The 27,611-nt window shown below is 40.8% G+C and overlaps 1 protein-coding gene across 10 annotated transcripts in view; it reads right to left on the bottom strand.

Annotated features, from left to right (window-relative positions):
* Nucleotides 1-27,611, bottom strand: part of ubr4 (ubiquitin protein ligase E3 component n-recognin 4) — a 44,984-nt gene that overhangs the window by 13,554 nt on the left and 3,819 nt on the right. The window contains exons 5-70 of one of the 10 annotated variants that reach the window (XM_037104048.1): nucleotides 27,432-27,577; nucleotides 27,171-27,270; nucleotides 26,481-26,622; nucleotides 26,223-26,347; nucleotides 25,823-25,947; nucleotides 25,469-25,528; nucleotides 25,094-25,284; nucleotides 24,713-24,812; nucleotides 24,300-24,437; nucleotides 24,021-24,138; nucleotides 23,554-23,595; nucleotides 21,804-21,991; nucleotides 21,485-21,641; nucleotides 21,260-21,345; nucleotides 20,958-21,127; nucleotides 20,428-20,707; nucleotides 19,897-20,029; nucleotides 19,583-19,662; nucleotides 19,362-19,490; nucleotides 19,005-19,187; nucleotides 18,576-18,698; nucleotides 18,251-18,480; nucleotides 17,710-17,828; nucleotides 17,515-17,612; nucleotides 17,103-17,260; nucleotides 16,775-16,981; nucleotides 16,449-16,550; nucleotides 16,267-16,367; nucleotides 15,339-15,726; nucleotides 15,168-15,231; nucleotides 14,868-15,059; nucleotides 14,340-14,410; nucleotides 13,488-13,680; nucleotides 12,628-12,861; nucleotides 12,261-12,431; nucleotides 11,977-12,159; nucleotides 11,386-11,544; nucleotides 11,033-11,185; nucleotides 10,652-10,879; nucleotides 10,353-10,510; nucleotides 10,051-10,225; nucleotides 9,695-9,896; nucleotides 9,255-9,418; nucleotides 8,894-9,110; nucleotides 8,487-8,703; nucleotides 7,906-7,938; nucleotides 7,580-7,643; nucleotides 7,341-7,475; nucleotides 6,708-6,882; nucleotides 6,381-6,512; nucleotides 6,062-6,183; nucleotides 5,592-5,703; nucleotides 5,196-5,326; nucleotides 4,776-4,953; nucleotides 4,189-4,293; nucleotides 3,620-3,775; nucleotides 3,254-3,422; nucleotides 2,823-3,027; nucleotides 2,632-2,745; nucleotides 2,207-2,416; nucleotides 1,957-2,106; nucleotides 1,648-1,875; nucleotides 1,345-1,423; nucleotides 985-1,227; nucleotides 646-814; nucleotides 284-428 (exon numbers count right to left, since the gene is read on the bottom strand). In XM_037104048.1, the coding sequence (XP_036959943.1) occupies nucleotides 284-428; nucleotides 646-814; nucleotides 985-1,227; nucleotides 1,345-1,423; nucleotides 1,648-1,875; nucleotides 1,957-2,106; nucleotides 2,207-2,416; nucleotides 2,632-2,745; nucleotides 2,823-3,027; nucleotides 3,254-3,422; nucleotides 3,620-3,775; nucleotides 4,189-4,293; nucleotides 4,776-4,953; nucleotides 5,196-5,326; nucleotides 5,592-5,703; nucleotides 6,062-6,183; nucleotides 6,381-6,512; nucleotides 6,708-6,882; nucleotides 7,341-7,475; nucleotides 7,580-7,643; nucleotides 7,906-7,938; nucleotides 8,487-8,703; nucleotides 8,894-9,110; nucleotides 9,255-9,418; nucleotides 9,695-9,896; nucleotides 10,051-10,225; nucleotides 10,353-10,510; nucleotides 10,652-10,879; nucleotides 11,033-11,185; nucleotides 11,386-11,544; nucleotides 11,977-12,159; nucleotides 12,261-12,431; nucleotides 12,628-12,861; nucleotides 13,488-13,680; nucleotides 14,340-14,410; nucleotides 14,868-15,059; nucleotides 15,168-15,231; nucleotides 15,339-15,726; nucleotides 16,267-16,367; nucleotides 16,449-16,550; nucleotides 16,775-16,981; nucleotides 17,103-17,260; nucleotides 17,515-17,612; nucleotides 17,710-17,828; nucleotides 18,251-18,480; nucleotides 18,576-18,698; nucleotides 19,005-19,187; nucleotides 19,362-19,490; nucleotides 19,583-19,662; nucleotides 19,897-20,029; nucleotides 20,428-20,707; nucleotides 20,958-21,127; nucleotides 21,260-21,345; nucleotides 21,485-21,641; nucleotides 21,804-21,991; nucleotides 23,554-23,595; nucleotides 24,021-24,138; nucleotides 24,300-24,437; nucleotides 24,713-24,812; nucleotides 25,094-25,284; nucleotides 25,469-25,528; nucleotides 25,823-25,947; nucleotides 26,223-26,347; nucleotides 26,481-26,622; nucleotides 27,171-27,270; nucleotides 27,432-27,577 (10,055 nt within the window). The remainder of the gene's footprint in view (nucleotides 1-283; nucleotides 429-645; nucleotides 815-984; nucleotides 1,228-1,344; nucleotides 1,424-1,647; nucleotides 1,876-1,956; nucleotides 2,107-2,206; nucleotides 2,417-2,631; nucleotides 2,746-2,822; nucleotides 3,028-3,253; nucleotides 3,423-3,619; nucleotides 3,776-4,188; nucleotides 4,294-4,775; nucleotides 4,954-5,195; nucleotides 5,327-5,591; nucleotides 5,704-6,061; nucleotides 6,184-6,380; nucleotides 6,513-6,707; nucleotides 6,883-7,340; nucleotides 7,476-7,579; nucleotides 7,644-7,905; nucleotides 7,939-8,486; nucleotides 8,704-8,893; nucleotides 9,111-9,254; nucleotides 9,419-9,694; nucleotides 9,897-10,050; nucleotides 10,226-10,352; nucleotides 10,511-10,651; nucleotides 10,880-11,032; nucleotides 11,186-11,385; nucleotides 11,545-11,976; nucleotides 12,160-12,260; nucleotides 12,432-12,627; nucleotides 12,862-13,487; nucleotides 13,681-14,339; nucleotides 14,411-14,867; nucleotides 15,060-15,167; nucleotides 15,232-15,338; nucleotides 15,727-16,266; nucleotides 16,368-16,448; nucleotides 16,551-16,774; nucleotides 16,982-17,102; nucleotides 17,261-17,514; nucleotides 17,613-17,709; nucleotides 17,829-18,250; nucleotides 18,481-18,575; nucleotides 18,699-19,004; nucleotides 19,188-19,361; nucleotides 19,491-19,582; nucleotides 19,663-19,896; nucleotides 20,030-20,427; nucleotides 20,708-20,957; nucleotides 21,128-21,259; nucleotides 21,346-21,484; nucleotides 21,642-21,803; nucleotides 21,992-23,553; nucleotides 23,596-24,020; nucleotides 24,139-24,299; nucleotides 24,438-24,712; nucleotides 24,813-25,093; nucleotides 25,285-25,468; nucleotides 25,529-25,822; nucleotides 25,948-26,222; nucleotides 26,348-26,480; nucleotides 26,623-27,170; nucleotides 27,271-27,431; nucleotides 27,578-27,611) is intronic. The other 9 variants (XM_037104049.1, XM_037104050.1, XM_037104053.1 and 6 more) reach the window with 9 other exon arrangements.

The raw sequence follows: 27,611 nt of genomic DNA, 5'->3' as shown, positions 1-27,611 counted from the left end.
ATTTAATAGAAAAACAGCTTGATAGAGATTTCAGAGCAATATCATTGTTGATGTCTATGCTCTGCTGAATGATGAAAAGGCTAAGGCATCCAGAAGAGTACTTTCCTGTAACTTTACTTAAAAAAAACTTACCGTAAAAGTACATTTTGGACACAGTCCAATTTTTAAATTGTTAATCACAAAAAGTCAGATGTTTATATTACAAAATATAAGGCAACAGTATAAAAATCTCACAACAATTACTGCCATAGTATCAGTACAAACATAGCATGTGACAACAAACCTTTTTCTCTGTCTGAGGGGTTTTAAGTGAGAAGTAACCAAGCAGGTCTACAAACTGGGCAGCTTTGCGGCCATATGCTGGCAGCTCAGGCCAGATGGCCCAAGTCAGCTCGAGCAGCAGCTCCTGCTGAGATTTACTGGAGTTCCTACAGAGAGATTCACATGTCAACAATTCGATTCACCATTTAATAATTCATTGTTGCTTTTCAATCCCATATGTTTTTTTCATTGGTGCCTCAACTTTCTTCTCAATCATCCAAACTAAAAACAAGGTAGTCTAAATTTAACGACCATGCTCACTTTATGTTTGAGTTTGGGTCCAAACTAAGCTGCCTGTCTGAATGTGATGGATGCCTGCAGTACCTGTAGATATGAAGTGCCAAGCAGTGGGCTTGCCAGCGCACAGATGATGAGTTTGATTCGAGCAGGAAGCAGCGTAAGAACTGGATGAGAGTCTCTTTGTCGGCAAACTTGTTAAGCTGACTGACCAGAGCCATACACAGCTGATCCTCCTGGCTTCCAACTCCATCACCTTTTGTCAGTCAGCAAAAATACAACACAGTCAGGGCATTAGCATCTATTATCCATACTCAAATAACCTGTTCATGTTCATTGGGGGGCTTGAGCCCGTTTCAGCATTGAATGCGTACAATCTAAATATGAATTGGTATGAAGTATGAGAAAGTTGGGGTGATGCCTCACCCTCTTTGTCTTTCTCCTTGTCCTCTTTTTTGCTCTTTTTACTGGATGACTTGCTCTGAGAGGACTGAGAAGCTCCTGTCTGTCCAGCACTACCAGAGCCCCCTCCGGAAAATGATGAGGAGGAGGAAGAGGAGCTGGCAAGCACCTTACTGCCGCACAAGGCGCAGGAGAGTAGTTGCAAGAGTACAGGGGAAACACCCTCATCCACTAGGAAGCTCACTTGGAGGAGGAAGTACAACACAGCTAAAGAAAGAAGACAAACAGGTAAGGAGGGAAAATAAAGAGGAGAATGATGTTAACACAAGTGGCCTTAAAAGCTTCTTTATTTCCAGTTACAAAAGCTGATCTGAAACAACTTACAGTCATCCTTCATGCAGAACTTCTGCCAGTTGATTGTCCTCTGAGTGGCAATTTCAGCACAAGCTTTCAGATGCTCCATCTGCACCAAGAGAAGCAAGTTACTAATGTGCACAGAAAGTTACAAAAACTTAAATCCTTACACTATATTACAGTAGTATCAAAGACCAAAGAAATAGAATATTATCAAGATTTTAGCAAATCACAAAAACAATGAGAATTAAGTACACATAATTTATAGTCAGCATACAGCACACAAAGAGGCTCTGTGTGCGTAGTCTCAATGACTGCTCAGAAGACACTCACCAGACTGATGAGTGTGTCATACTGTAAAGCTGAACCAGATGTGGCTGTGACAACACCAGCCCGGAGGAAGATGCCCTGCTCCTCCAGGAGCTTCTTGATGCTGCGCACATGGGAGTCAAGTGTGTGCAGATCCCGCAGCTGACGATATTTTTCCTTTGAGCCACAGATGAACAGCAACAACTTTCTGACTTGCCTCCTGACAAATGGTGTCTGTTGAATCATCAGATACTGGGGAGAGAAGAAATAAAGAAATAAGAGCTTGTATTTCTGTGTTTTGCGTAGACAAAGGAAAATCACCCAACCGCTTACTTCAGACAGATAGTAGAACCAGGAATGGTCAAATACAGGAGGTGGGATACGTGGGTTGGTGTCAGCAATCTTCTTGATCTGATACGGCAGCCGGAGCACCATTTCAGTCAAAAGTTGTGAGTAGGCTTCAAACACATCAGCAGCATGTCCCTAAGGGAAGGAGCAACACAGTAAGTCCAAACACAATTCCTTGTATGAAAATCACTTTTTTTCTGTTTTAAAGATAAAGACGCCTGCTGTTGTCTGATACCTTGACATATTGGCGCAGGAAGAAAGGGCTCATGTCTGGTGGAGAGGAAGCTGTGTGTGGTCGGAGGAGCTGGCTTGTGGCCACAGGCTCCTCTTCACCCTGTTGGCTCTTCCAGAACTCAAGGAGGGATTTGAGCACGTGGAGACAGTAGTCAATAGCACCAAGGCTGAGCAAGGCAGTCGCTGTGGCATTCGAAATAAGCGAAGATGACTGGAAGATAGAAAAAGAGTGCATCTAGCATGTGAGTACAATGTACAAGCAATTGTATGTTGAATATGCATAAAAAGCTGATTTGTGCGCAATGCAAGCAGGCACCTTCTGTGAGTACTTTAAGGTGGATTTGAACATTTACCATCATGACATTTATCTGACAACCTTTAGTCTAAATCAGGGAGAACTACATTAAGAAAATAAAGAGGATGTACCTCAGAAGAGGATTTGGATCCAGATTTGGTTCGAGACATGAAAACACTGAGCAGTCTCATGATGACCAGGTGAACTTCATTGATGGAGCTACGTTCATTCTTCTTAGACACGTCCTGCAAAGGAATAAAACGGATTAAGTAAAACAATGACAGTTTAAAAGCCCGATTCCTCACAAGGAAATTGTGTTTACCTTCTTGTGCATGCCGAGTTCAGCAATGAGCTGTGCTAGCAGGTCATCCAAGGCACCCTTATCTTTTTCATCCTCACCATCCAGGTCAGAGGTCAGCATTAGGATGACCTGCATGTAGGGGATGGCTTGAACTCCACCTACATTGTGGAGCTGGGAAAGATGCTGAAGCAAACGCTCCAGTAGCATAAGACGAACCATGTGCAGCCTGACAAGAAACAGAAACAGATAGAAGTTTTCAATTCTGTAACTGAGTTGACCATGTTGGACTGAATGTGATATTCTTTATTAGGACTACTGCTCCCCAAAAATAAATGTTTTCTCTCCCCATGGCCATTGAATGTAGAGATATAATGTCTTCACAGGCAAATGTTTGTTGTTAGCGGAATCTTAAACTTTCGTCTTTATCTGAACTCCTGCGTTGCTCTTCTGACCTGTTGCTTGTGTGGATGTCTCCCTCGGTCTCTCCCTCTCCTTCTGAGCCATCACCTTCCTGCTGGGCTGTAGTGGTGCTGATGGCTCCAGTGCTGGAGCTGACGCTGCCTGGACCTGCAGGGTGGCCCTCCACTGCTGTGTCCCCATATGCACTGCTGCGTCCTGACACTGTACACACAAACATATAAAATGCAACTAAGAAACCTGGAGACATGAAAATAAATACTAAGCAAGTGTATGGTGTTGTTTTAAAAATAAAAATGAAATGAGTCTGTAAAGTCTTACAGACTTTACAAAAACAACCAACACAACATCTCCTATTTAGTTGTGTTTAGGGCCACTGTTGTTTCTCTGCAATCACCCACCACTGTGTTCCCCGGCTACAGAGTCGATTGCAGAACCTCCACTCTCTGAGCCCACACTGCCGCCATGCTCAGCTGGGGAGGTCCGCAGTGTGGAGCCATCAGTAGCAGCTGTGCTGCCCTCATCATCTGATGCTGGGGCTGAAATCATAGCAATAGCTGTAACAGTAAATACACCACGGTCATCTGGCCAGGATACATGATTCTGGTTCGTACTTGTTCACCAACAATGCAATAAAGCATGCAGCACATTCAAAAAACCTACTATTCAAGTTACTGTTTGTGTTGAGCCTACTGTGGGTATTACCATGCATAATTGCTACCTTCTTCTGCAAATATTAAAGGATAAGAAACACTTGACTTTTAAAACATTAAACTAAAATGTGCCACAGATTAGGTGGTTGGCTAACCCATGTAGAATATTATCACACATGCTGTGAGATATTGACTATTTTACTTCAAAACTGTAGACAAAAATGTTAGAGTGTCTTATGTGAAGGATGTACTAGCCACTGTGACCTTTCAGAGCTAAAACTTTCAACCTCATACTACTACAGAGGTGGTCTTGTTACCTGATGCTGTGGTGTCTGATAGGGTGCCAGCATCCAATGACGAGGAGCTTGGGGCCTGGCCAGACAGGCCGAGGCTCTGAAGGCCAAGAGCACTGCTGCTACTCCCTGAAAACGTCAAAAACATGTACAATGTTAGCAGCACACACACAAACACTGCTTGTGTGTGATGGTTATTCTGATATAAGATCTGGGGTATCATTTGAGGTTTAGAATAATCAAATACCAAACTTGACTGATATTTGAGGATGAATTCAGAAGCTACTGTCCGAAAGCATATTTCTAATACAGTTTCTGGAGTGTTACAATAATTAACTTTCATTTTTGTAAGTAGCGTTTAAGCTATATGAAACTATAAAATGTGTTAATTGTGTAGGTGGTATTATCCGTCTTATTAACGATCTAGAACTAATGTCAAATTGGTGCTTGCTAGCTGTCTTCAACTCTTTTTATTTGGTTTGAACATATTTGTGGGTGAAACAGTTTGCAACTGTGCAGAACAGAAAGTCTAAATTCGGACTGGGATTGTGAGGCACTCTCGCTAACCACAGAGTAAATGCTTCATCTTATATATTTTTTTGGTTCTTGACCTTGTTGATCCTGCTGAAGGCTCAGAGCAATGGCCAGCTCTACCATAGTCTCATCATCTGCATCAGGAGGAATGTCCAGCATGGGGGGGAAACCCTCAGCTCCAGCCAGCAGAGCCTCCAGAGGAGATGGATTTCCATTGTTGACATTCTCTGCTGTCTCCAGGACCATGGACTCTGACTGCAGTCGAGAGAAATACAAAGATGTTATTATTTCTCCCACATACAGCTTAAGATAAAACAGCTTCTTACCAAGAGTTATATTTTAAGCTTCATATGCCAGGGAAATAAGAACAAAAGTTCACTATTATGTTCACATATTATTTGTATGTGAGCTGTCTATGTACCCACCTCTCAAAATGTTAACAATGCAACAGTAATGTTAAATATAACACATAGACTTAGTTGGCCCTCTTTGCTCACCACCATTTCAAAGTCACCATGGTCCACTTCATTCTGCTCCTGACTCTCCTGTCTACCCTCTTCTCCTCCAGTCAGCACTGACGACTGCATTTTGTCGTCTGCATCATCGTCATCATCATCATCTTTGTCTCCTGATAAAGGAAATCAACCAACATGTATTAGAGATCTAGATCGCAAGAGCCTCATCACAGGTTTAAATTCTTTGTTTAGACATTGTTTGTTTTACTACACAGAACAGGTATGAGTTGTGTGTACTGAAAAAAACTATTGAAACTGTAACTGTCCTAATGCTTTGAAACAATACACATTCATAACTCATCCTTTAATACCCAAGCACTTCAAAATCACATAGTAAAAATCCAAACCCAGCTTGGTATACAGCTGGTGCAAACTTACCCATAGGTGTGTTAGAGCGTGGGGGAGATGGAAGGGTCACATGGCGCCGTTTGTTTCTTGGTCGAAGCACTCTGATCAGAGCCTGCTTACAAGCGAAGCTCACAGCTGTGTCCTGCATTGGTTCAGATACACTTTGGTTACCTGATGAGAGCCTGCATGCTGACTTTAACTTAGAGTAACTCATGTAACAGTTCCTATTCTAACTGTGAGATATAATTATGCCAAGTAATTTACTGATCCTCAAAATCCTCATTATAAATAGCCTTATACAGTCTTGCATGAGCAAACTTAATATGATGGTAATCAGAATGTTACAGTGGAAACAATCATGCTCCACAGAAATGGTTAATTTTGTTTATTCCCAAAGTTTGGCAAATCTCAAGACCATTTGGCAGCGATGACGATTCACATGCTTTCATACATGTAAATTATATCATGTTTCCAGTAATCAACAGAGGTACTATACTTACTGGGCACAATAACATTTGCATGTAGATTTTGGAGGCTACATTGATGTAATCCAGTTCACAGGTGCAGTATGCATGGATGATGTCCACCAAGGCATTTACTGTTGCTTCCACATGAGTGAGGCCTAACACGGATGACAAGAAAAATAATTCACATCGTTTTCATCTAGATGTAAAGAAATCAGATTCTTTCAGCCAGTATCAATTATGTGTAAATGTTCTACATAACATTTAAATGTAAGCTGATGACCAATCATGTCACATTACTTATAACTTGGACCCATTTTTCACATGCAGTCGATGGTTGATGTTTGATGATTACCTGGCAGGCAAGCAGGAGCGAGGAAAGCGTTCTTTGGTTTCAGAGCATGGAGCTTCCAGAAGTTATTCAACAGCTGAGTGATGAAATTACAGCTTTCACCATCCACGTGTTTTTGCCCGTCCTCTGGCATTTCTGGGTAAGGAAGAGAAGAACATTAAGTATTAATTCGAACAATTGGAGGTTATTTAGCTCTTAATTCATTTAGAAACAACACCAACAGTTGTTCTGAAGAATATATTTTAGAATACCTGTTAACAACAAGTGGGTAACCATATAAATGATGTACACACAAACTGATATTCAACATTTGTCACCAAAGCCTCTTACCAGAGTCATGGTGTAACGACTTTGTTTCTGTGAAATGGACCAAGTTGTTGGGTCTCATGATTGCAATGGAGCGGGCAGTAATCACGAGCCTCTGAAAGACATCAGGGTCGAGCTCCCTCCCCTCACGGCTGCAGCTATTCAGACACTGCACTGCGTTACTCAGCAAGGACTGATCCTGATGACACATAAATGTTGCATTAGTTCTTCATAAGTGATGTATAGGATGAGCACAACCTTTAGCACCTAATTAGTATGGTGTGGTTTCTGAACTTCATTTACACACTTCATGGTCGATAGGTGATGAACAAGAACCAACACTTTTTCTGCACTGCCAGCTCCACAATATTCCCACAAATTCCCAAACAATCATGTTGTATCACTTCCCTCATAAAGATTCAACAGTCCAACATTTATGCCACTGCGAACTGGTTCTCCACTTTCCCTGAATTACTAAATATCCCATACTGGCTTAAAAGTACTAAATGTACTGGATGACTAGAAACTGTTATCAACATGATACTAAATGTAACATTTAATCCTTCACTTGGAGTAATTTACGCTTATTTTGCTTGGACCATTACGACACGCATGGAGAATGTTCTCACTTTAGTCTGGTCCGTTTTGTTTTTTTACCTTATGGTTGTGGTAGGCAGTTCGACTGGTGTGCAGGCTGGCAAGAAGTCCTTTGGTTTGCTGTTGCACACCAGCAGGGGTTGGCATGGACAGGAGTAGAGTTGCCAGCTCCAGCGCTGCAGCCTTATTCTTCTCCTACACAGAGTTAAAGGCATGAGGTCAACAATGTTCCCCAAAGGGAAGCAAGTTTTACATAGGATTTTTCATTCAAATATGTTACTAAATCTCAATCTATTTACCTTTTCACTGGAGGAACCTACTGCAAAGCAGCTTTCCAAAGCCTCAAGGGAGCTGACCACCAACCTGAAATTGAGAAAGAAGATCAACAGTGCTTCCACTGCAGCTTTCTCCTAAAATCAACCTAACAAAGAGCAAATCTTAACCTTTTGCAGTCTCTGCTGATCTAAATGCCAAAACAACACTGAATGCAAGAATAGGAAAAAATGTTGCTGTTGTACAAGTGTGGCAATGATGCATGGCATGTTCACAGTCTCAAGCATGGACACACAAACTGGCACACATGCACAAAACCATACAAACAAGCAGAGAAAGGGCAGTTACTAACCGGTCCAAGGTTGATAAGGACTCAGTTTCACAACTTTTTATTGTATTTTTGGGAGCAAAAGAAAAAGAACAAAAACAAAGTGTGAGGTTCACAGAAAGAAACAAGTGAAATTAAATGATTCAGTTGAACATAAGAGAAGCATGCAAGAAAAGATGACATCACGATAGCCATGCACTAAATACTCTAGAGAGAACCTAACCCCCATTGTTAGAACTTCAAGATTGACCTCTACAACTCCTGCTGTATCGCTGGACTCATGAAGGATAAAGATATGGCAGGAGTGTGTGATATGGATAAAATGTGTTACATCTAATCACAATATGAATATTCAATTCAACAAAACCTCTAACAATATCATGTCATATTCATGTCTGTAAAAGAAAATAATTCAAAAAGGAAACAGGAATGTTAGCTAAAGGCATTAGATGGTATCAAAAGGACAGAAGTAGCCATTTGAAAGTCAAAGAAATGGTTATACTATCTCATCAGGTCATGAGTGTGGTTAATTTACAGAGGACTGAGAGGTGTAAATGCCAACAACTTGTGTTGAACTTTTGAAGCCTTAAGTGGAAAGCCCATACCTCTCCAGCACACTGCCACTAGTGGTGGTAGGAGTGGCTATGTCTCCATCAGAGGTGCCATTGCCCTGGTTCAGGTTGGGACTGCAGACATTGTTAACTGACGCAGAGGAGAAGTCCTCTGGGGGATCCTCAGGCCAGCCAAACTGCTCCTTGGTTTTTCCATAGATCTTGATTGAATCAAGCATGGTGACTCCAGCTGGGTCAACAGACGCTCCAACTTTAAAATGAAGAGAAGGATGAAACAGTGTGCTTTAGTGCTACCAATTTACTTAAATCCTTATATCAAGAAACTACAACAATGACTAGATTGATTTCTGAAGTAATAGGTAATCCACCAATTGGCTATATCTAGTAGTGACAAAATATCCACTCATTAACACTAAGGTATAATCATCGCTTGCTCTTACTAAATATAGACAGCTTCTTGTCAGCCTGCAATGCCTCCTCTCGGGTGAAGGGAAAATCAAACCAGCGGGCTCTTGTCAGGTTTATCTGCATGGTGCGTCCGAAGACTTCCACGTAGGAGGGAGCCCTCTCAATGGCCTGAGTGCCCACCTGCACCCGCATGCCCGTCATCACCATTGAACTGTTGTTGTTGACTGCCTCTACTGTGAACCCCCCAGGCTAGAAGGAAAAAAACAAGATTATTTTTTTTGTTCTCAATAGCCTATACTCTGCATAAAACACACATGCATCGCTGACAGTAGCAATTCATTACAAAAGTAATTTACACCTTATCCAACAGGAATGATGTTAAAATGTCCCTACCTTTGTGTTGGCGACATACATCCCAGTAGAGTTGAGCCTGTGTTTGATCTGCTGTCCATTGTAAACCTGCAGCAAGTCATTGCCCCCAAACTCCACCTCCGTCAGCTGCTGGTTGTGCTCAAAGAAGTCCACTGGGAATGTGACCTGACTGGATGTTCGGGTGGCTAAGAAGTAAAATCATTACATTAAAATCTGACACTTTCACCTAAGATACAGCCTAAGCAGTTTTTGGCAAGCCCTTACTTTTCTTTTTCTGATTGTGTCAATGTGTACTAAGAATCAGACTGAGAAATTATGTTTACAGAAATTTCAGAATTGTGAATAAACAGCCACTTAAGATTGACAGGGAAAGAACTTGAGCCAAAAATGTCAGGCATACTTCAATACATAATACTTAAATTACAAGATTTATTATTATACTTAATTGGCCTCAAACTCACTAGTAGCTGCTGCTTTGCGCTTGCGGACAGGCTTCATGATACTGATGCCACAGCTGGGCTGCAGAGAGGGCTGGAGCCAGTAAGAGGTGTTGTCAACATTGGCCATGTAGATTCGCAGGCTTCCATCCTCACAGAGAAGAATCATGGTTGTGCGCTGTTGTTCATTACTGGCAGTGTGTCGGATTGCTACCATATCTTGAATCTGGGGAACAAAGAAACTTACTGAATGAATACCTCAAGAATATAGCTGAGTTTTACATATGTGAACTAAAGAACAAGATGGCAACTGCAGTTCTATTTGCTATGTTATAATCTCCTAGGTACCGTTTCCTGTCTTTGCAGTACGCGGTTCTTACCTTTGCTTTGGCTGGCAGAGTTTTAATCTCTTGGATGAGGAAGGTGTCAGGCTTGACCATGATGACAAGTGGTATGCCTGTTGTCTGCTGCACGCAGCACACCAGGCCTGGGTGGTTCATGACCTCAGACCATTGGCACAGAGCAGGTGACATCTTACTGCTGCTGCCATTGGAGCTAAAAAGTGCAGGAGGTCAAGAAAAAGAGATGGAAACATAAGTCAGCTATTACAGTTACCCATTACATTACTAAGATCCAGTGCAGGCAAGTGAAGAGACCATATATGGTGTGGTGGAAGTGTTACCCTTTGACATTGATGGGGAACAGCCTCTGTACTTCTGTGGTGCTGCGGCTCACTGTGGCAGCGAAGGACTTCCCCTGGCTGTAGCTGAAGAAAAGCATCTGAAGCACATGGGAGTAATAGACCGACACACCACCACCGGCTACCTGCCCGTTGCTATCCTGGAGTCACACAGAAAGACTTTACTTTAATATTGCTGTCTGCCATTCGGCATTGTGAAGACACATCAAGTGACTGAAATGATCACACGTGATAATATTCTGTGGGTATAATTCAATTACTTAGATGTACATCCTGCTTACCTTCAGGTCTTCATGGGTTATCTCCAATACATTTGTGACATAGAAAGGGCCATGTTGGGCACTGCTTGATTCATCCATGAGCTGGGTGTACATGTAACCTGCTGAAGACATGATGGCGATAACACTCTTCCCCTCTTCATTGAAAAGAAAAGTTGCATCACGGATCTTGGAACTTGGGAGCAGGAAATAATACATGGGACTAAGGGCATCCACTGACAAGTCATAGATCTGTTTAGTAAAGAAGAAAAAAGACAAGTTACAGAGCTTTTTTCAACATGCAAAAAGCAGCAACTGTCTTCCCAAATCAATAAATTTTAATCAAACCACTAATAATCGGTCAACACCAAGTCATGTACAATTATCCCTTTTCTTAAAACATACCTTGACAAAGTCAGCAGTGATGATGGCAAGTTCTGTTTGCGAGCCTGGTAACCAGATGGCTTTGATGATGAAGTTGCCAGTTGCCAGTTGTGGGTGCAACACCAAATGGTCAGAGACAGAGCCTGTGCTGCTGAATGTCAAAACGTGGCAGTCCTGGGAAAAAATAAACATACAACAAACACAAAACTGTCAAATACTTACTTAGCGACCATTGGCATGAATAGCTACCCTGAATTTTTCCATGGTGATTTTTGTTTTGACATTTTATCCCAAGCAAAATAACTACATTACTGCCTGTATTGTTTTCAGTCTATAGGTTTATATAGGCTCTTTCAAGCAGATGGTTTTCTGACCTTGAGGCCACACACAGCCAGGTAATCTTCATTACAAGGGTTGCCCGTGAGACTGAGGACAGTGAAAGGGACTGGAGCAGAGGCCAGTCGGGTCAGTGTCAACTTCCTCTTGCTTGAGTCAGCCTGTTTCAGGAGGGTGGACAGCTGCAGAACTGTTATCTATTGAGAAGGAGAAAAAAAAGGGTTACAACAAACAACATGAACGTAAATAGAAATACACAACAAAGGGTGTAGACACAAACTTCATTCTAAATCTATGTTATACATTTAAATTATTCATATTAGAATCTGTCCGACATATTGTTTTTACTGTATGGAATGATGTGATGATTAAGTCAACAATGTCTGCTTTAGTTTAAAAGAATTTGCAACCATACAGCATGTGTCGCTTTGTTTGATGATGTTGCTTTATTCTATAAATCCAATCATTCTGGTATATCAAAAACCTAATATCCATACATTAAACTGTGTACATCAAATAAAGATCTATATAAAATCCACTTAAGCTTTTAATATTTTCTTATTTTTGTATAATAATAGTATTATCATCATGGTCATTATTAACTTAGCTTACTGGTTCGTGAATCTTACCTTCCCCTTTTCATGGCTGACTGCAAGGTGCTGGCGGCGGCCGTGGGGTGAAGACAGGACACACATGGCAACACGACGCAAGACGTGTGCACTAATGAGCTGGCGTATAGTCTGTCCCTGGTCACCACTGTAGTTCATCCTTACATTCTCAAAAGCCCCTTCTTGAGAGCCAAGTGTGGGCACCTGATGAAAAGCAATTTAATATGTACAATTTAATTTCTAATAGTGTTTACATAATACTATATATGTGATTTGTGATCACCAAATGACACAGGTCTTCATACCATTAACTGGTCCGTCATCTCCACAGTTTTGTCCTGAGTATGCAGTTCATTGAGGGCTTGCTGTGCCCGGCTGCTGCTTCCCACTGCTGATGCCTGCTGGAAGTTTGTCTGGATAGCTTCCATGAGAAACATAAGCATCTCAAGTATGACTGCTGCAGTGGACGATCCCATCTGTTGAGGAGAAGAAAAAGACAAAAGTTAAACTACATGAAGGGAGTGTTGTGTAGCTATATCAAAAAACTAAAATACCAGAGAAGAAATGCAAAAAGTAAAAGTCATTTGAGCTGTGCTTCTTAGCATAAAAAGACTCAGCCAGATAAATAGACTTGATGATTAAACCAGAATAGATAAACATATTTTCTCTCACCACTTGAGCTAGCAGCTCTTCCTGGCAACCCTCAATGCTCTTGCACACACTGCTCTTCTTGGGTCTGTCTTCATCACCAGGTTTGCCATCACAGATGGTGACCTTGCTCTTGTCGGAGGGTGAGGCATTCTGGTGGCGAATAGCACTGTCAGGCATACGCAGTTCACTCTGGAATGCAGAGGACTCCTTCAGAGTGGAGCCCATGCCGCTGCTGGGGCTGCGTTTGACCAAAGCCTGTGGATAGTATGACACAAAGGAGAGCAGTGAGAAGAGAAACATTGTTGCTATTTGCATGCATACATGTCTGAATGTGGCAACACGTCAAATACAAACTTTTCACATAGAAGCATCTTTTTTTTTTTAACTTCTTTACAGGATAACCTGCTTTTGCTTTTCTAGCTCCTCCACATTGTGGAGTAAATAGTCAAAAAGGAAGGTCAGACAGATTGTGCTGGATGGAGGCGCACTTTATCTAAACTGCCTGTAAAGGCACACAAAATTCATGGTCAATTGTTAACTGTATTTGAATTTTTTGCATGCCAATACCATATACTTTCACTTTGTTTTCCATTTGAACAAAACTATGAACCATTATAATCAAAAGACTGACAAAGAACAAAACAGAAATAAACTGAAGGTAAAATGTAGTTGATGGTTTGTTCAACATCACATGCACATTCAAAAATCCATCACATAAGATTAACTAGGAAAGCTGGCCTTTTCAACAAAATGTTGACAACAGACATTCATAACATGATTTTTCTCATGTTCTGGCCACATGTGTGGGCTAGCTATAACCCTGACAAAATGAAATGACGGGATGGAAGTCAATGGGGGAATGACTTGCAAGCCAAAGTTACCGCTGTTGTTCTCTTCCCATGATGACCTGAGGTATTCGGTCTCACCTGGCAGCTGCCATCCTCTTTGGCACCGCAGTCACAGAAGAAAGAGCCATATTTGGCATAGGAGATCTCATGGTCTTTGTGACAGACCTTGGCGCACACTGTGCACACACCTACCCCATCCACCATCTTACAGGTGTGACAGTGGTACCTGCAGAATGAAAAGGACCAGGACAGGACTGTATAGCACGTCAACAATTCAGTCACGACAGAATTTCACCTACATACTTCTACATACAGGCATTTTAACATGCACGACAGAAAGAAATATAAATATAACCACAGTCCAGAGTTAACATAACAAAAACCTTCCGGATGCTGCTTCCAGGTTTGGTAAGAAAAAACTGAGCAGTTTAATGATTATTGAGTGAGTTTCAATAGTTAGCTTGACACCCAACTCATTAGAATAACATAAACACACTGCTAATGGAAAATATTCCACCAACACAATGACTTACTTTCTGCCTTTCAGCCACATGAAGCTAATCTATGTTGAAAATAAACTTGTGTCAACAGTGTGAATTTGCCCATGTTGTTTCAATGAGCCCAAACAAATTTCATTTTTTTCTCTTTGTTTTAATGTACAGTATGCGGGATCTTTATATTTACAGATTTTGCTCTTTATTCAGTTATGAAAGGGTTACTGTGCGCCAAACCAATTTTAAGGTAAACGAGTCCTCCAGTTTAAACTCAAACACCTATGGTTCACAAAAAACCCATTGACTTGATCATGATTAAAAGAAAGAAACAACCTCTGGCCTCTTTCAAGGACAAAACTGAAATCGCAGGTAATAATTAACTTTTCTTTACCAGTGCTGGTTCATGAACTCCTTCTGGGTAATGGTGAAGGTGCAGAGTTTGTTGCAGAGGGAGTCTTCATCCTGTCAAACATTGACAAACATGTTAGGATGAATTGTTCCATGGATTAAAAAAACGAGTATGACAGTTTGATCACTGAAATATTTCAAAGTGAAAATCAAATAACTCAGCTGATTGGGTACCAAAGACTGTAAGAATGGCTACATAAATGATATATGATTTAAATGAATCTTATTTTTTGGTTTAGAAAACTGCGTCTGAATTAAAAAAAAATCCAAATTCCCTCTGGAAGCTCTACTGGACAGTAAAATGAGCTGAACTAGGACTCAAGACATACTATACTACTCAACCAGAGTTTTCCCAAATTGTATCAGGAAAACAAAGATTAAAAAATCTTTCTGGGGCAGGTGGCCTGGACCAGGTCATTGGTGTCTAACAATATGACTTTTGTATTATATTACACTTCACATTTACAGAACAAGGCTTGGTTTAAGAATAGACAAAGGGATGAGATCTCACAGAGTCCTCTGCTTGGGAATCATCCTCCTCTGGTGCAAGCTCCTCCACCCAGTCAGAGTCTACTTCCATGGCCTTCTCTTCTCCCTCCATCAGCAATGCTGTGGTTCCTTGGCCACTGCCTTGCCGCAAGGCATTCATCACATCGGCCAGATAGGAGATGATGTGGCATGAGCATTCCAGCATGCTGGCGTGCTGTTATCAAGGAACAGGTGCACATCAATGACTTGACGGTTAATGGCTAAAATGCCTAATATGCCAGCGTTTAAACTGGTGCAATATACTGGTGATATGAAAACATACCTTTCCTTGGGATAAGTTTGTGCTCACTTTTTCCACGACATTCTTCTGTGTTAAATACTTTTTGCTGCAGAGAAAATTTTTAAAAGAATATTCAGAAATGTAAGACCATACAGATGATTGAAAGTGTAGATTAAATCAGGTAAAGGCAAGACTGTGAAACGGATTCCTTACCATCTGGTCAGCCAGTCAATAGCTGCCCTGTGCAGCTGCAAGTGGCCAGCTCCCTGTCCAGCACTGGCCAGTGTGGCCATGATGACCATGAGCTCAGGGAAACCTGTACCATCACCATTAGCCAGCATGTCTGTTGCCATAGGAATGAGTGTGCTGAGGAGGACAGTGCACACTCCTTCGCCCACCTGGCTGTTGTCACGCACAATATGTGTGGTGAGCACCTGCAGGAGCTGTCGGTTTTCCTGCACTATTTCCAGCTGCTCTGAGTCCTTTGGTGGGGTGGCCGTCATGCGTGTTAGCCAGGACTGCAGTCGAGAGGGCTCGACACAGGCCAGCTGAGCCAGCGAGCCACAGAGACACAACAAGCTGGGGTTTGGGTTCTTCTCCGCTGGGTACGACAGCATCATCGTAAGATTTAGACTTGCAGTTAAAACATTTATGATTTGATTTTTGACACTTTCAAGGCATCAGTGTGGTTCAAATGTGCTCACTAGACCATCCAATCTTGTCTGAAAATCCCTCCCCCACACCTTTCTGACATCAGTCTCACTGCCATCTATAACTTTCCTAAGCGGAGGACAAGACAAGTACGCTACCTTTACACAGCAATTGACCAAGTGTTCAGAAGTAAGTATGCATGGGTTGAACTTCTTTTTTAAGTGCTTCTGTCACTTGTCATGTACAATTGCAAACTACATGCAAACCTTTGATAAGACTGTCTTAAAGTGTGTGGCTTTCTTCCACTTTTTACACTTTATCGTCTCTAAACCCTGTCTGACGGCAGGCTTTTTACTCTGCCTTCAAATGTGGCCATTCAGAACTGCATCTTACACTACAGGCAACAATTTGTATGAACCAGTCCATTTGAAGCATACCTTAACCTTCAGATAAGATTTTTTTATTATTGAAATCACAGCTGTAGACTTACTTAGCTGGAAAAGCTTGGTGAAGAATTTCAGCACCCTGTTGCAGAACTTTGCAGACAGATTTTCATTAGCTGTCGCCATCATAATCTGGACAAGTTCACCACTGGAAAAAAGAGCACAATAAAAGTGAGACAGCAGTATATATGTGTAATAATGTAGCTGATTGTATCAGCAGAGCAGATACCTGAATGAAAAGAACTCTTCCATGGCTTTGCGGACTTGACTGCTCTCAAGCTGCTTTTCAAGGTACTGGAGGCATTCCTCGAGAACAGACTCATCCAAACCACTGGAGAAATTGGATCAGAGTTTGATAAGAGCAGTGAGACCAAACAAAACAATAAATGTGTAGGCTACCAAACAAATACAATATGCTAAACTAGGCTAAAAGCTGTACAAGAGGCCTTATTCTTTAGCAGTGCAAATGTCACTATTACACAGTGTTCTTATCAAATGTTAATATTAAATATAATGTCTAATGCAAGATTAATTATTATGTCACACACGGCATACCTGTTGGGGTCTGAGTGATTGGCAATGATGTTGTAACACCCGGTCACCAAACGTTCGTAGATACGGGCCAGGAAGGCGTCCGACTCTGAGGGACCGAGGATGCGCTCCAGTGAAGTACTGCTGATCTCTGCCACACTCTCTGTGCTGCTCTCCAGGAGGAGGGGCAACAAAGTGCGCACAACCTGCGAAGGATTCAGCTCCTCTGTGCTGAAGATACAGACGTGCAGAATTATTAACTGATGATTACAGTATACTCATGAATACATTCTATCACATACTGTTGGTTATATGTATAATGATTTTTTAATAGGAATGGACAAGCACTTACACAATGAGGTCACCCGTGAGGCGAACCAAAGAGAGTAGGATGTGTTTAAGAGAAGAAGCCAGAGGCAAGGACTGACAACTCAGTGTGCCCAGGTGAGCTGCTTGGATGGCACTGATGTAGCTCTCTGATGGAATGGTATCATTGGCAAATGCATTTCGCTGAGAAGAGGAAAAAACAACAAAAAGTACAATTGTTTTTTTAAGTAAATGCTGTGTAGGGCTGGACAATAATGGTTAAAACTTTATTGTAATTATACTGAGAGCTCTACATTTATTAAATATATTGACAATTCTGATAAGAACCATAATCAAAAATGTATGACACATAATAAATTAAATCAGATGAGTAAATGGTCAGTAGACCCCATTTATAAAGTCAAACAGAACTATAAGCAACAACTGTATTAACATACCCATGAGCCAATGTTAGGGAATTCATTGGTGTGGATACTGTTCCAAGTCTCACATATAGTCTGCACAGCCGATGGCAAGTTTTGCATGATACTATGACCTGTGAATTTAAAAAGATTCAGGTTAAAATAGTGAATTAACCAAAATGTTGTGAAAGTGAAAATACTGTTTTACTCTCAAGTAAACTTTTCACACACCCAGCAGGTTGGCCTTGCAGCGGGTGGATCCAATAGACAGAACTGCAGCATAACCTTGGAGCTTGGCATCTGTGAGCTTGTTCTCTCCTTCCTCTGGGATGTTCATCAGCAGGTAAGACCTGGTTATGACAAGCAAGGTTTAATAATTTGATTAGGACAGATGAATGATTTACAGCTTAAGCATTATTTATTCATGACAGGTTTCAGATTTGAGGCACATTTAAACATTAATAAAAACTGTTGAATATTTTTCATTTTTTGCATTTAATTATTGTAAAAAACAGTTTTTCTTGTTTACACTGTACACATGCTTCAAGGAACATCTGATTCTTTTCATTTGACATATTGTGCCACTACAATCTGGCACCTGAGCAAGATTTGATTACATAATGACCATTACTTCTTTTTAGCCTCCTTGCTACTCTCAAGGAAGTCACTCAAGAAACAAAAAACCCTGCTAGGCATAATGCATAACCTAGGTAAGCTTGTCTGATGTTCAGTGTTAAATCAAGCACCAAAATTAGACTGATCCCGTTCTCACCTTGTAAAGGCTGTGTAAACATCAGTGAGCTGTAGCGTGGCAGGCAGTAGGTTCTTTGTGATCTCAGATGACTTGTGGGTGTCTGCCTCAATGGCAACCTTGGACAAATGCTCATCTAGGGAAACCTGCACTTTAGAGATGACTGCATCCAATGTATAGATGGCTTGTAGAGAGGGTAACTGATGAAGTGGAAGGATAACATTTGGATCTACATTTGAGAAGGTGGAAATCTGCAACAGAAACAAGTTGTCACACAGTGTCACTTATGTTAAAAGATTTGTATGGACAATCAACAAGTCAATATTGAGTTTACTTTAATCTATACCTGTCTGGCAATGTATTCCTCTGCTAGCTCCACATCATATTTCACAGTGCTGCACTTAGCAGCTGTCATCTCAACCAGAGTGGCTGCTTGGTCTGCTTTCATTCCCTGCTTCACCAGGTGTTCCTGTCAGTGATGATATTGGCATAATCATACATCAAAAAATACAAAAGGAGAAAAACACTTTTACACAGATTGGTATGTTGTGTAAATCAGACCTCAAGAAGAAAAGCAATTCAATAATGCAAATCTACATCAAGTTAAATCAGATTTGTTTCACAATGAGTACAATACTCACAAAATTAGAACATATTAATAATTAATCTATCATACCACATTACATTTAAATGTTGCACAACACAAAATCAAATGTAATATTTATCAAATTTCTTCATTTTGTCAGTTATTTAAGACTTTCAAGTTATAACAGACCTTGATCCAATTCACGTAGGTAGAAACCCGGAGACGTGAGGACCATCGCAGTGTGTGCAGGATGTCGCTCTCACTAGGATCACTGCAGCCATTCTTTAGTTGCTCCATGTAGGCTTTTGAAGGTGGTAAAACGCCTAGGATCCTCCACAGTATCAGGAAGTAGTACTGAAGGGAGCATGCCTCCTATGCAAGGTGACAAACAATCATACTGATTTCTAAACCTGCACTCTGTTAATTTCAGGTCTTAAAATAGGCTCTCAAAAACAAACAAGAAGAATACTTCTTCATGAAGGTGCATCATTGGTTAATTTAGCCTGTTTAAACAATGTATTGTTTGTTCATGAGGTATGTTCTCACCATAGGAGTGATGGGCTTGTTCTCCTGTCGTCTCGCTGTGTCAAACTCTGAGCCTGCGACCAGGAGTGAGATGAGCCACGTGTACAGGTCATCATATTTAACAGCTCCATTGAACAGCTTAGGAAAGACCTACCGGGGGGGAAATTATATTTCAATACAGTGAGGCACAAAGGTGGTACATATGCATCGAAGTATTTATTCACTCAAGATCCAAGTCTCACCTTGCTGTCCAGTCTGCTGATGTCATCCTCAGATGCCTCAGGGGACAGAACGCAGTAGAATTTGGGCTGCACATTTGAATCTAGTTTAAAAGTTTGAAAAACATGAAAACAGAAGATTATTTTCTCATCAAGCACCAGCACTGCTACATCCTCTTCATTGTTAAGAAATAATAACATGGACAATATGAAATATCAGTTTCCAGTTGTTTTAATTTTCATTTCCACAAAAATGGTCCCTGTAACTGGTGACTTTTTTACCTACTGTCTGGCTCTGCTCAGTGGGTAAAGAAATTATTTCCTTCTCTTCGTCTTACCAGCTGAACAGTGTTTGGCCCAGTTCTCCTCCACCTCTTTGAATCCATAGTAGAGTGGGAGACTGCCCCGTTTGCCGCCTTCCTGAACAGAACCTGGCCCAGTGGATGGTGGCGTCAGGAGGTTATACTGCACCTGTAAAAAATATTCATGGTGGAGAGAGACAATTTGCTGACATTACAGTGCCACACACAAAGTCACATTTATTCAGACATTGCATTAGAATAATTACTGTAATTCCACTTAGTTTGGCTGTAATGTCACTCCTCTAGCTGGGGTGATCAAATCAAAATCACTCTCAACAAGTTTGCTATAGAAATATGTGAATCCGTGGTTTTATCAAGATATGAAGCTATTAGCTGCTCTGAAGAAATTCATTTGCAGGGCAGTATTTTACTTGATACCTTTACAAATATAATATAAATATAAATATAAATACAAATAACATGCATAACAAAATGGATAGAATCACACCTGCATATGCAGTTTACCAACAGGATGAGACAATCAGCATTTGAAAATAAGCAATTAACCTGTTCAAAAAGGTACAAGGGAGCCTTGGAGTAATGACGTAGCAGGTAGTCAAACACCAGACACAGGCGAGCCAGGTTGAGGGGCACTGCCTTCAGCTGGGAGTCTCTGCTCTGTGCAACTTCTGTGATGGCCTGTGTGACCTGGGTCAGGACTGACCGTCGACCACGCTCCGACAGATTGTGAAAAAGGAGCAGTAGGAGCTGGAGGTGTTCCACATTTAGGTCATCTTCTCCGTGAACAGAACTCTGGATGGTGTGTTGCTTCAAAGTTCCCAAAAACCTATGAGAGCAGGAAGATAGCAGAAAAGACACATTGATTAAAAGAGTATACAAAGCAGAGCATTTTCTGTGAGCACTCCAGTTCCAGTTGATATTTTTCCATTGTCAGTTAAATCTATCATAAAAATTGTGTAACAACAATGGTAACCAACAATCCCAGTGTTGTGTGTGACAGAATCATGCAAAAATTGAATATTTAACCCAGTCCACTGTACATATGAGTCAGATGAGAAGTGCCAAGGTTGCCATACCTTTCCCAGACTTTCATACACTCAGGCACATCTGGTTCTCCTTGCACACTGGCTTTGTGCTGCCATATGAGGAGAAGTCTGGAGAGGACTGATAATGACTGAGGGTGAATATACAGAGGCCAGGGACCCTCTGAAAAGGGTGCAACACCTAACTGCTGAAGAAGGGTGCTCTGGGAAAGACAAAAGATCCAATATTAAGTTTGTGACATTGAATAAACAATTCAATAATAAAAGGCTCATGATTAGAAGTTAATTGCAGAGATTTTGGATGATGGTGATTAAGAAAATGGAAATCCTCTTACCTGCAGGGCAGGGGATGGAAGATCTGATGTTACAAGGGTGTGGTTGAAGTGATACAGAGCTAAAGAAAACACTTCATCTGAGGAGCCTGAGGAGAAACAAATGCATTAAACTAGGCAGCATGAATTGTAATTATGGGCCACCATCACCATCATTAGCTAACAAAATGAAATTAGGCAAAATACTGAAATCAGTTGCGTAAAAGAAGACTTTTTTTCCAGGCATACCTTTGACATCTTTGTCTACGTCTTTGATGATGCTGGCTAGAGTAGCCATGTGTTGCTCTGTAAGAGACACACTCAGGTAGTTGCGGATGAAGTTGTTCCTGGACTTGAGCATTGAGGTGGTGATGAAGTTCAGAATACTGGAGGCTAAACTAAGGAACTACAGAAACAAACAATTTTGAGTTGCAGGGTTATCACAAAAAAAGAAAAACATGGTAAGCTATGAAAGGCTAAATGAAAAGTAAGTTAGCATTATAATTTTTTTTTTTACTCTGGACTTAATGTCATAAAGTTACACAGGTATACAAAAATGAGCCCTCACCAGTTCTGGGTCTTTACGTCCAGCTAAAATGTTTCCATTCTCGCTTGGATTCTGCTTACTGGGGCTCTTCAGTCTAGGAGATGTCTCTAGAGGTGGGGGTGGGGGAGGGGGTGGTGGAGCGACTTTGTCTTTGGTGGGTGAAATAGTCTCTTCAAACCAAAGCCCCAAGATTGGTTCACTGTCATCATCTGCAGAAAAAGAAACATAATTTATAATATTTCTGAGTGGAGCTGACAAATGTCCCAAGACTTACAAGACATTTGTGAAGTGGCAGTGGTGTCATCAAAGATGTACAAAGCTTCAAACTAGTGCATGACACCTACAACGGTGGACAACAGCCAAAGACTGCAATAAATAGTGAACATATAGTGATGTCCTGTTGGTGAATATCCACTTAAAGAATACTACAGAATTTTCCTTATGAGAATAATTTTCTCAAAAGACAGGACAGTAAGGCCCAAGTGCTGTGTTGATTTTCCCATTTCTCCAATGCACTAGACATTCCAGTGTATGCAATTATATGACCATATAGTCATTCATCATCAGTTCATCAAAAATCGAGGACACTGGTACCACAAATTTGTGCTCTCACATAGTGTCACAGGTAGTTCACCATGAGCATTCAAGTCACAAAGCACCACTGAGGTTTAGATCTGGCAGCCCAGTCACTGGCAACATATTGAACTCACACACATATCCTTGTGAGTGGAGTTTCAAAAAGGCTATTTATTTTCAGTAACTATGAATCAATAACCTACATCATCAGCATCATGATCAGACTTGAAAAGCATCTCCTTGCAGACATAGCCAGTTTAATTATCTACAGATTCAAATCAAACACAAATCAAGGAATTGCTTTTGTTAAAAAGAATATCAGTTTAAGTTGATATTCACATGTGCATGCAACATACAAACATCATAACTTTTTAAGTGAAAGCAAGACGTAGCACTTGTGTTTAAGCCCATACTCTACAAGCAACTGTGTTGTATCATACTCAAGAATAATACCACTGTTTTGACATGGTTGCTACATTATTTTTATATTCAGGACTTTTTCAGACATGTGTGACAAGTTATGCAATGACAAGATGTAAGAAGAAGATGATGACAAGAAAAAATGAATAGGATCTGAGATAGGGGTAGGTGACTTGATCACAAAGTCATCACAACAATTTTAAAATACTCACCGTGTTTGACAATTTACTAAATGAAAATAATAGGGTTAAGTTTAACTTTGACAACAGTCTGACAACTAGAGGTGTGCATTAAATTAAGACAGGACAAGACAGGGGCACAGACTGGATGACAAAGGATCGATGTGCTCTTAAAAGCACTTGGGGTAAGCCTTTACTCAGCTTACCAAGAGGATCCAAATTTAGTCGGCCAGTCACTGGAAACGTTGATATCAAGAACTGTTCTATTCACCACCCAGCTCTGACGTAAGTTTTGAATGCTTTTAAAATCACAGTACCCACATGTCAACACCACTGGTATTATCCTTTGAACCACACTGAGCCACAGATGAACCTCTTTGACAAAACATTCAAATTTAACTCATGTCAATTTCCATGGAAAGCACCTTTCAGACTAGGGGCTGTTTTGCTGAAGCCTCTCCATCTGTGGCTCTGTCTTTTTCTAAGCTATTAGGGCCGCAGCTCAGAGCCTAAATTGTGAGACAAACAATAACAAATGAATCTAGGACAGTGAAGTGGACATCAAGTCTTTGACCCGAGGACAGAAAACTGCTGACCTGAGACACAAGCTGCACTTGTCTTCTCCTGTCTTCTCTCTGCTGAAATAGTAGACACTGTCAACTACACTGTCATTGTGTGATGAAGGGAGAAAAATTCAAATTACATTACTGTGAGAAAGTGTATGTGTATACCGTTCTCACCGCTGCCATAACCTGACTGATCCACTGATAGCACACCTGGTTCACTGCTCACTGATACAGCTCAGAACTGACAATAGCCCCTCCGTAAAATGTTTAAGTCTCAAGTCCTATTTGATTTTTTGCAACTGTTAGCAATGCTGTACAGAATAATGTGTGCATCCTTTGTTCCAAAGTAAAGATTATGTCCAACCAACAGCCAGAGGTAAGATATTTTCTTGTTTTGCCAACCTAAAGCTGCTATATGAGTACATAATCAGGCATGAACTTTGGGTTTAAAGTCTTCCTGCTGTGACATTTTGTTTACATTCAGAATGATAAATTACCTTGACTGCTGTCCTCCTCTGTACTGCTGAAATCATCCTCATAGTAGGTGTTTGAATCAGTAGAAGCACTGGCATCACTGCTGACTGAGCCCTTCCTCTGGCGCTGGAGAACACAAGCCTGGTGGAGGCGAAAACAAGAACGGTCTTAATAAATCATCCTTTTCGATCTTACACATTCTTTTCATACTCCATTTAATGAAAAAGCAGCATGTAGTTGACAAAAACAACAACACTGATATGGAACTAAGCAAATACAGTTGGATAATGCAATGACTGAACCTTTTTGTAGGAAGTAGAGAGCAGGTTGAACAGGAGATTGGTCAGAGGCACAGAGTCGATGAGCCTTTGGACCCTCTGGATGGAAGTGCTCTGTGCCATGATGTTGAGTTCAGCTGGTGGACCATCACTTGCCCAACCCTGCAGGTGGACAGAGGGAATAATTGGAATGATGAAACATGTTTTGCTTATTTAAATTGCTTATTTGCTTATTTACATGGCTTATTTAAAACACAATTTAAAACATTTCCAATAAGATAATAATTATGTGTACCACGAGACTGAATGAGTAAGAAATCAATACCGGAAAACACTGGTGGCCATTTGTGCACTTATATGATGTGATACAAGTACACAAGTAAGACACATGTTGTAAAGCAAGAGAGAAGAAAGTTTTCGTTTGTTACATCATTTACCCGATGCAGCGCCTCAACCTGCAGATCCTGGAAAAGCGAAGTCAGAAGTTTGATGGCGTGGTTGGCCAGGATTACTGACAAAACGCCAAAGCCTTGGTGACTAAAGAAAAAATGCAAAACAAAAAGAAACTACTCATTTTTCAAGCAAGACATTTTTTCTTAAATTAAATAACATATGCATGAGAATATCTATGATAGTCCAATTCTAAACATAGGCCTTTCTTGCGATCAACTGAAAGCTTTTGACTGTCGACATTTCAGAGAAATTATTTGAGTCGACACTGTCCACACCTTCATTTATATAAATACAAAAACATGCATAGCTAATAAAGATCAAATGACACTGATAACATTATTTCATGTCATTTCCGTGGAAGTTACCCTTTGCCAGGACCAAGTTTAGGCGATCCCGCGCCATCCTTGGTGCGCGCAGCAATATCCCGGACACGCAGGGCAGCCAGGGGATCCTTCTCTTTCCCTTTATCTGCCAGGGCAGTGGGGCTCAGGTTAAGAATCAGGTACAAGCTGTTCAGAAGGCACCAGGCTCCAAGAAGCTGGAAGTTCTGATAATGCTGTAGTGCAAAAGTAAGAAAAAACACGATTACCAAGAAGGCACAGTTTTCTATAAGCAAAAAGATAACACTATCATTAATTCAAAGCAACCGTCTGAAGTGGCACAGTCTAAGCATAGTCAAAGGTGCCCAACTTATTTAATTCATATATAAGTCGAGCATAGCACTCAAACACGGCACTCACCTCTCCTCCAGCTCTACGGGAGTTGCTGATGGCTTGTCCAATCATCTCATAGATCTCCAGCTGTGCCAACACAAATTTTGTATTTGTTACCATTTTAAAATGTGCGATATCTTGTTAAGGTTTGCATACTTCCCAAGCAGTGATTAAAGATAATAAAAAAAACTATAAAATCAAGAACTGACACAATGACAGACATTTGAAAATAACCTCTAGATTCCTTTGACCCAGTCAAAATACAAATATAACTCCAAAGAAACAGATAAATAAGTGAATAAATTTTCCATGTAGCACCAGACAAGGTCTCATAACTTACATAGGAGCATACACTGAGAATGCTGCACTCATAATACTCACACATTTCTGGACGATCGTGGCTGCATCATTTTCATAGTCCTCCTCTTTCGTCCCAGTGGAGGCAGAGCGAAGCTGCAAGCCACTACCTACCTGCAGAATGGCCATGCAAGTGGCCACACTCACACCTAAACAGGAAAAAAAGGTTTGTATTACATTTACCAATTTGACTTTCAACATTATGCCGAGAATTGTTGATTAAATAGGGGAAAGACAAGTAGTGGTCGTTCCACCAATCGCCAATAGATTCATGCTGCATGACAGCATTTCAAAAGGGCTGTTGTAGAAAACTTAAAAAAGCATTGCTGATTCAAGTACAATTCCTCCTTGTTTGTTGGAGGTTATTACATTTTGAGTCACTGGAACTTCTAATTCTATTGACCAGTAGCAAGTAAACACCTACCAGCATAGAGACAGCTCAAAGCCAGCACCGTCATATCCAGTAATCTCCCTGGTGTCAAGGGTTCCAGTACAGGCAGGGAAAGTGTGTCCAAAGCCATGGTTACATCTATCACCAGTGAATGAAACCTGGGTATGATGGGTTTCAAAAAGAAAGTTAAAACTTTCCAAACAGATGATAATGCCCCTTCAAAACATAAAATAAATTACACTTAAAAATGTCATTAGAAGATTTTTATCTAATACATAGAAGTAAAAATACCCATTGCGGACAGCAGTGGCATCAGCCACTGTGGCAGGCATGATAAAGAAAGAGTTGGCTGATACAGCATCCTGGAAACGGTTGATGTAGCGTAGGAAGTAGGGCAGGTTGAGGCACACTCGTAGCAACTTCTCAGACCCACCTAGAAATACCAGTTATGGGATAAATGTGAGATTACAATGCCAAAAGCTTTGGAACTTTGTATCTTTTAAGAATCTATGTAATCTGCAAGAGGTAATCTTTCTTTTACTAATGACACTGAAAAATCAACACAAGATTCTGTTAAATTACTAGCAAGATATGCTGCAAGGTGATTGGGCTTTACAGTTTAAAAATGGCATGCATCTGTTTTTACGTATTAGGTGGCATAAGCAATTGATTACTCTAAAATGTCAAATTGACCTTCAATTTAGACATAATCTAATTTAAAAAAAAAGAGTGCTGAGTGAGTGAGTACAATTGGCTGTAGTTAAAAGATAAACAGGAAAGTAACAGGAAAGCAATGTATTTTCCAATATACATTTTTGGCTATATACAAAATCTAAAGCAATAGTTGATGCATATTAACAAACTGTGTCCTTTCTAGCCAGGATAAAACATGTACATTGAAATTGGTATGCCATAAAACTGTAAACTTAATAACAAACAAATAAACAAACAATGTCCTACAAAAAAGCAGCAACTACTCACCAAGTTCCTGTAAGCTTGACACATTCTGAGAGACAAAGGCATTTTTCATTTTGGCCTGAATGGCTTGATCTGTGGTTTGGTCATCGCAATCACTCTCAGCCTATAATGGGAGAGGGTTGACAAAAGGTTGAAAGTTAGTTTTTTTCAAAACCATGAATAAACACTGGTAAGAGACAACAAGTTGTTGTGGTTAACTTCAGCTGTCAGTCACTGATGGCAGTGATGGAGCAGGCAGCTGGAAGGCTATTCTGTAACACTCGCCTGCATGTGTGCTGCTGATGGGGAGGCCAGGATGGTGGTAAGGTCGGGGTTAAAAACTGAAGTCAGCTGATTAAAGAAGTTCATTTGTACTTCTTTTTGTCGAAGCTCCGGGTTCACAGCACTGGGCAACTCTTTCTGATCTTCCACTATTAAATGAACAGGACACATTTTTTCCATCAC

This window comes from Acanthopagrus latus, chromosome 7 (genome assembly GCF_904848185.1).
Source record: "Acanthopagrus latus isolate v.2019 chromosome 7, fAcaLat1.1, whole genome shotgun sequence".
Taxonomy (NCBI): domain Eukaryota; kingdom Metazoa; phylum Chordata; class Actinopteri; order Spariformes; family Sparidae; genus Acanthopagrus; species Acanthopagrus latus.
Note: the sequence above shows the minus strand (reverse complement) of the source record. Positions and strands in the feature narration are given on the sequence as shown.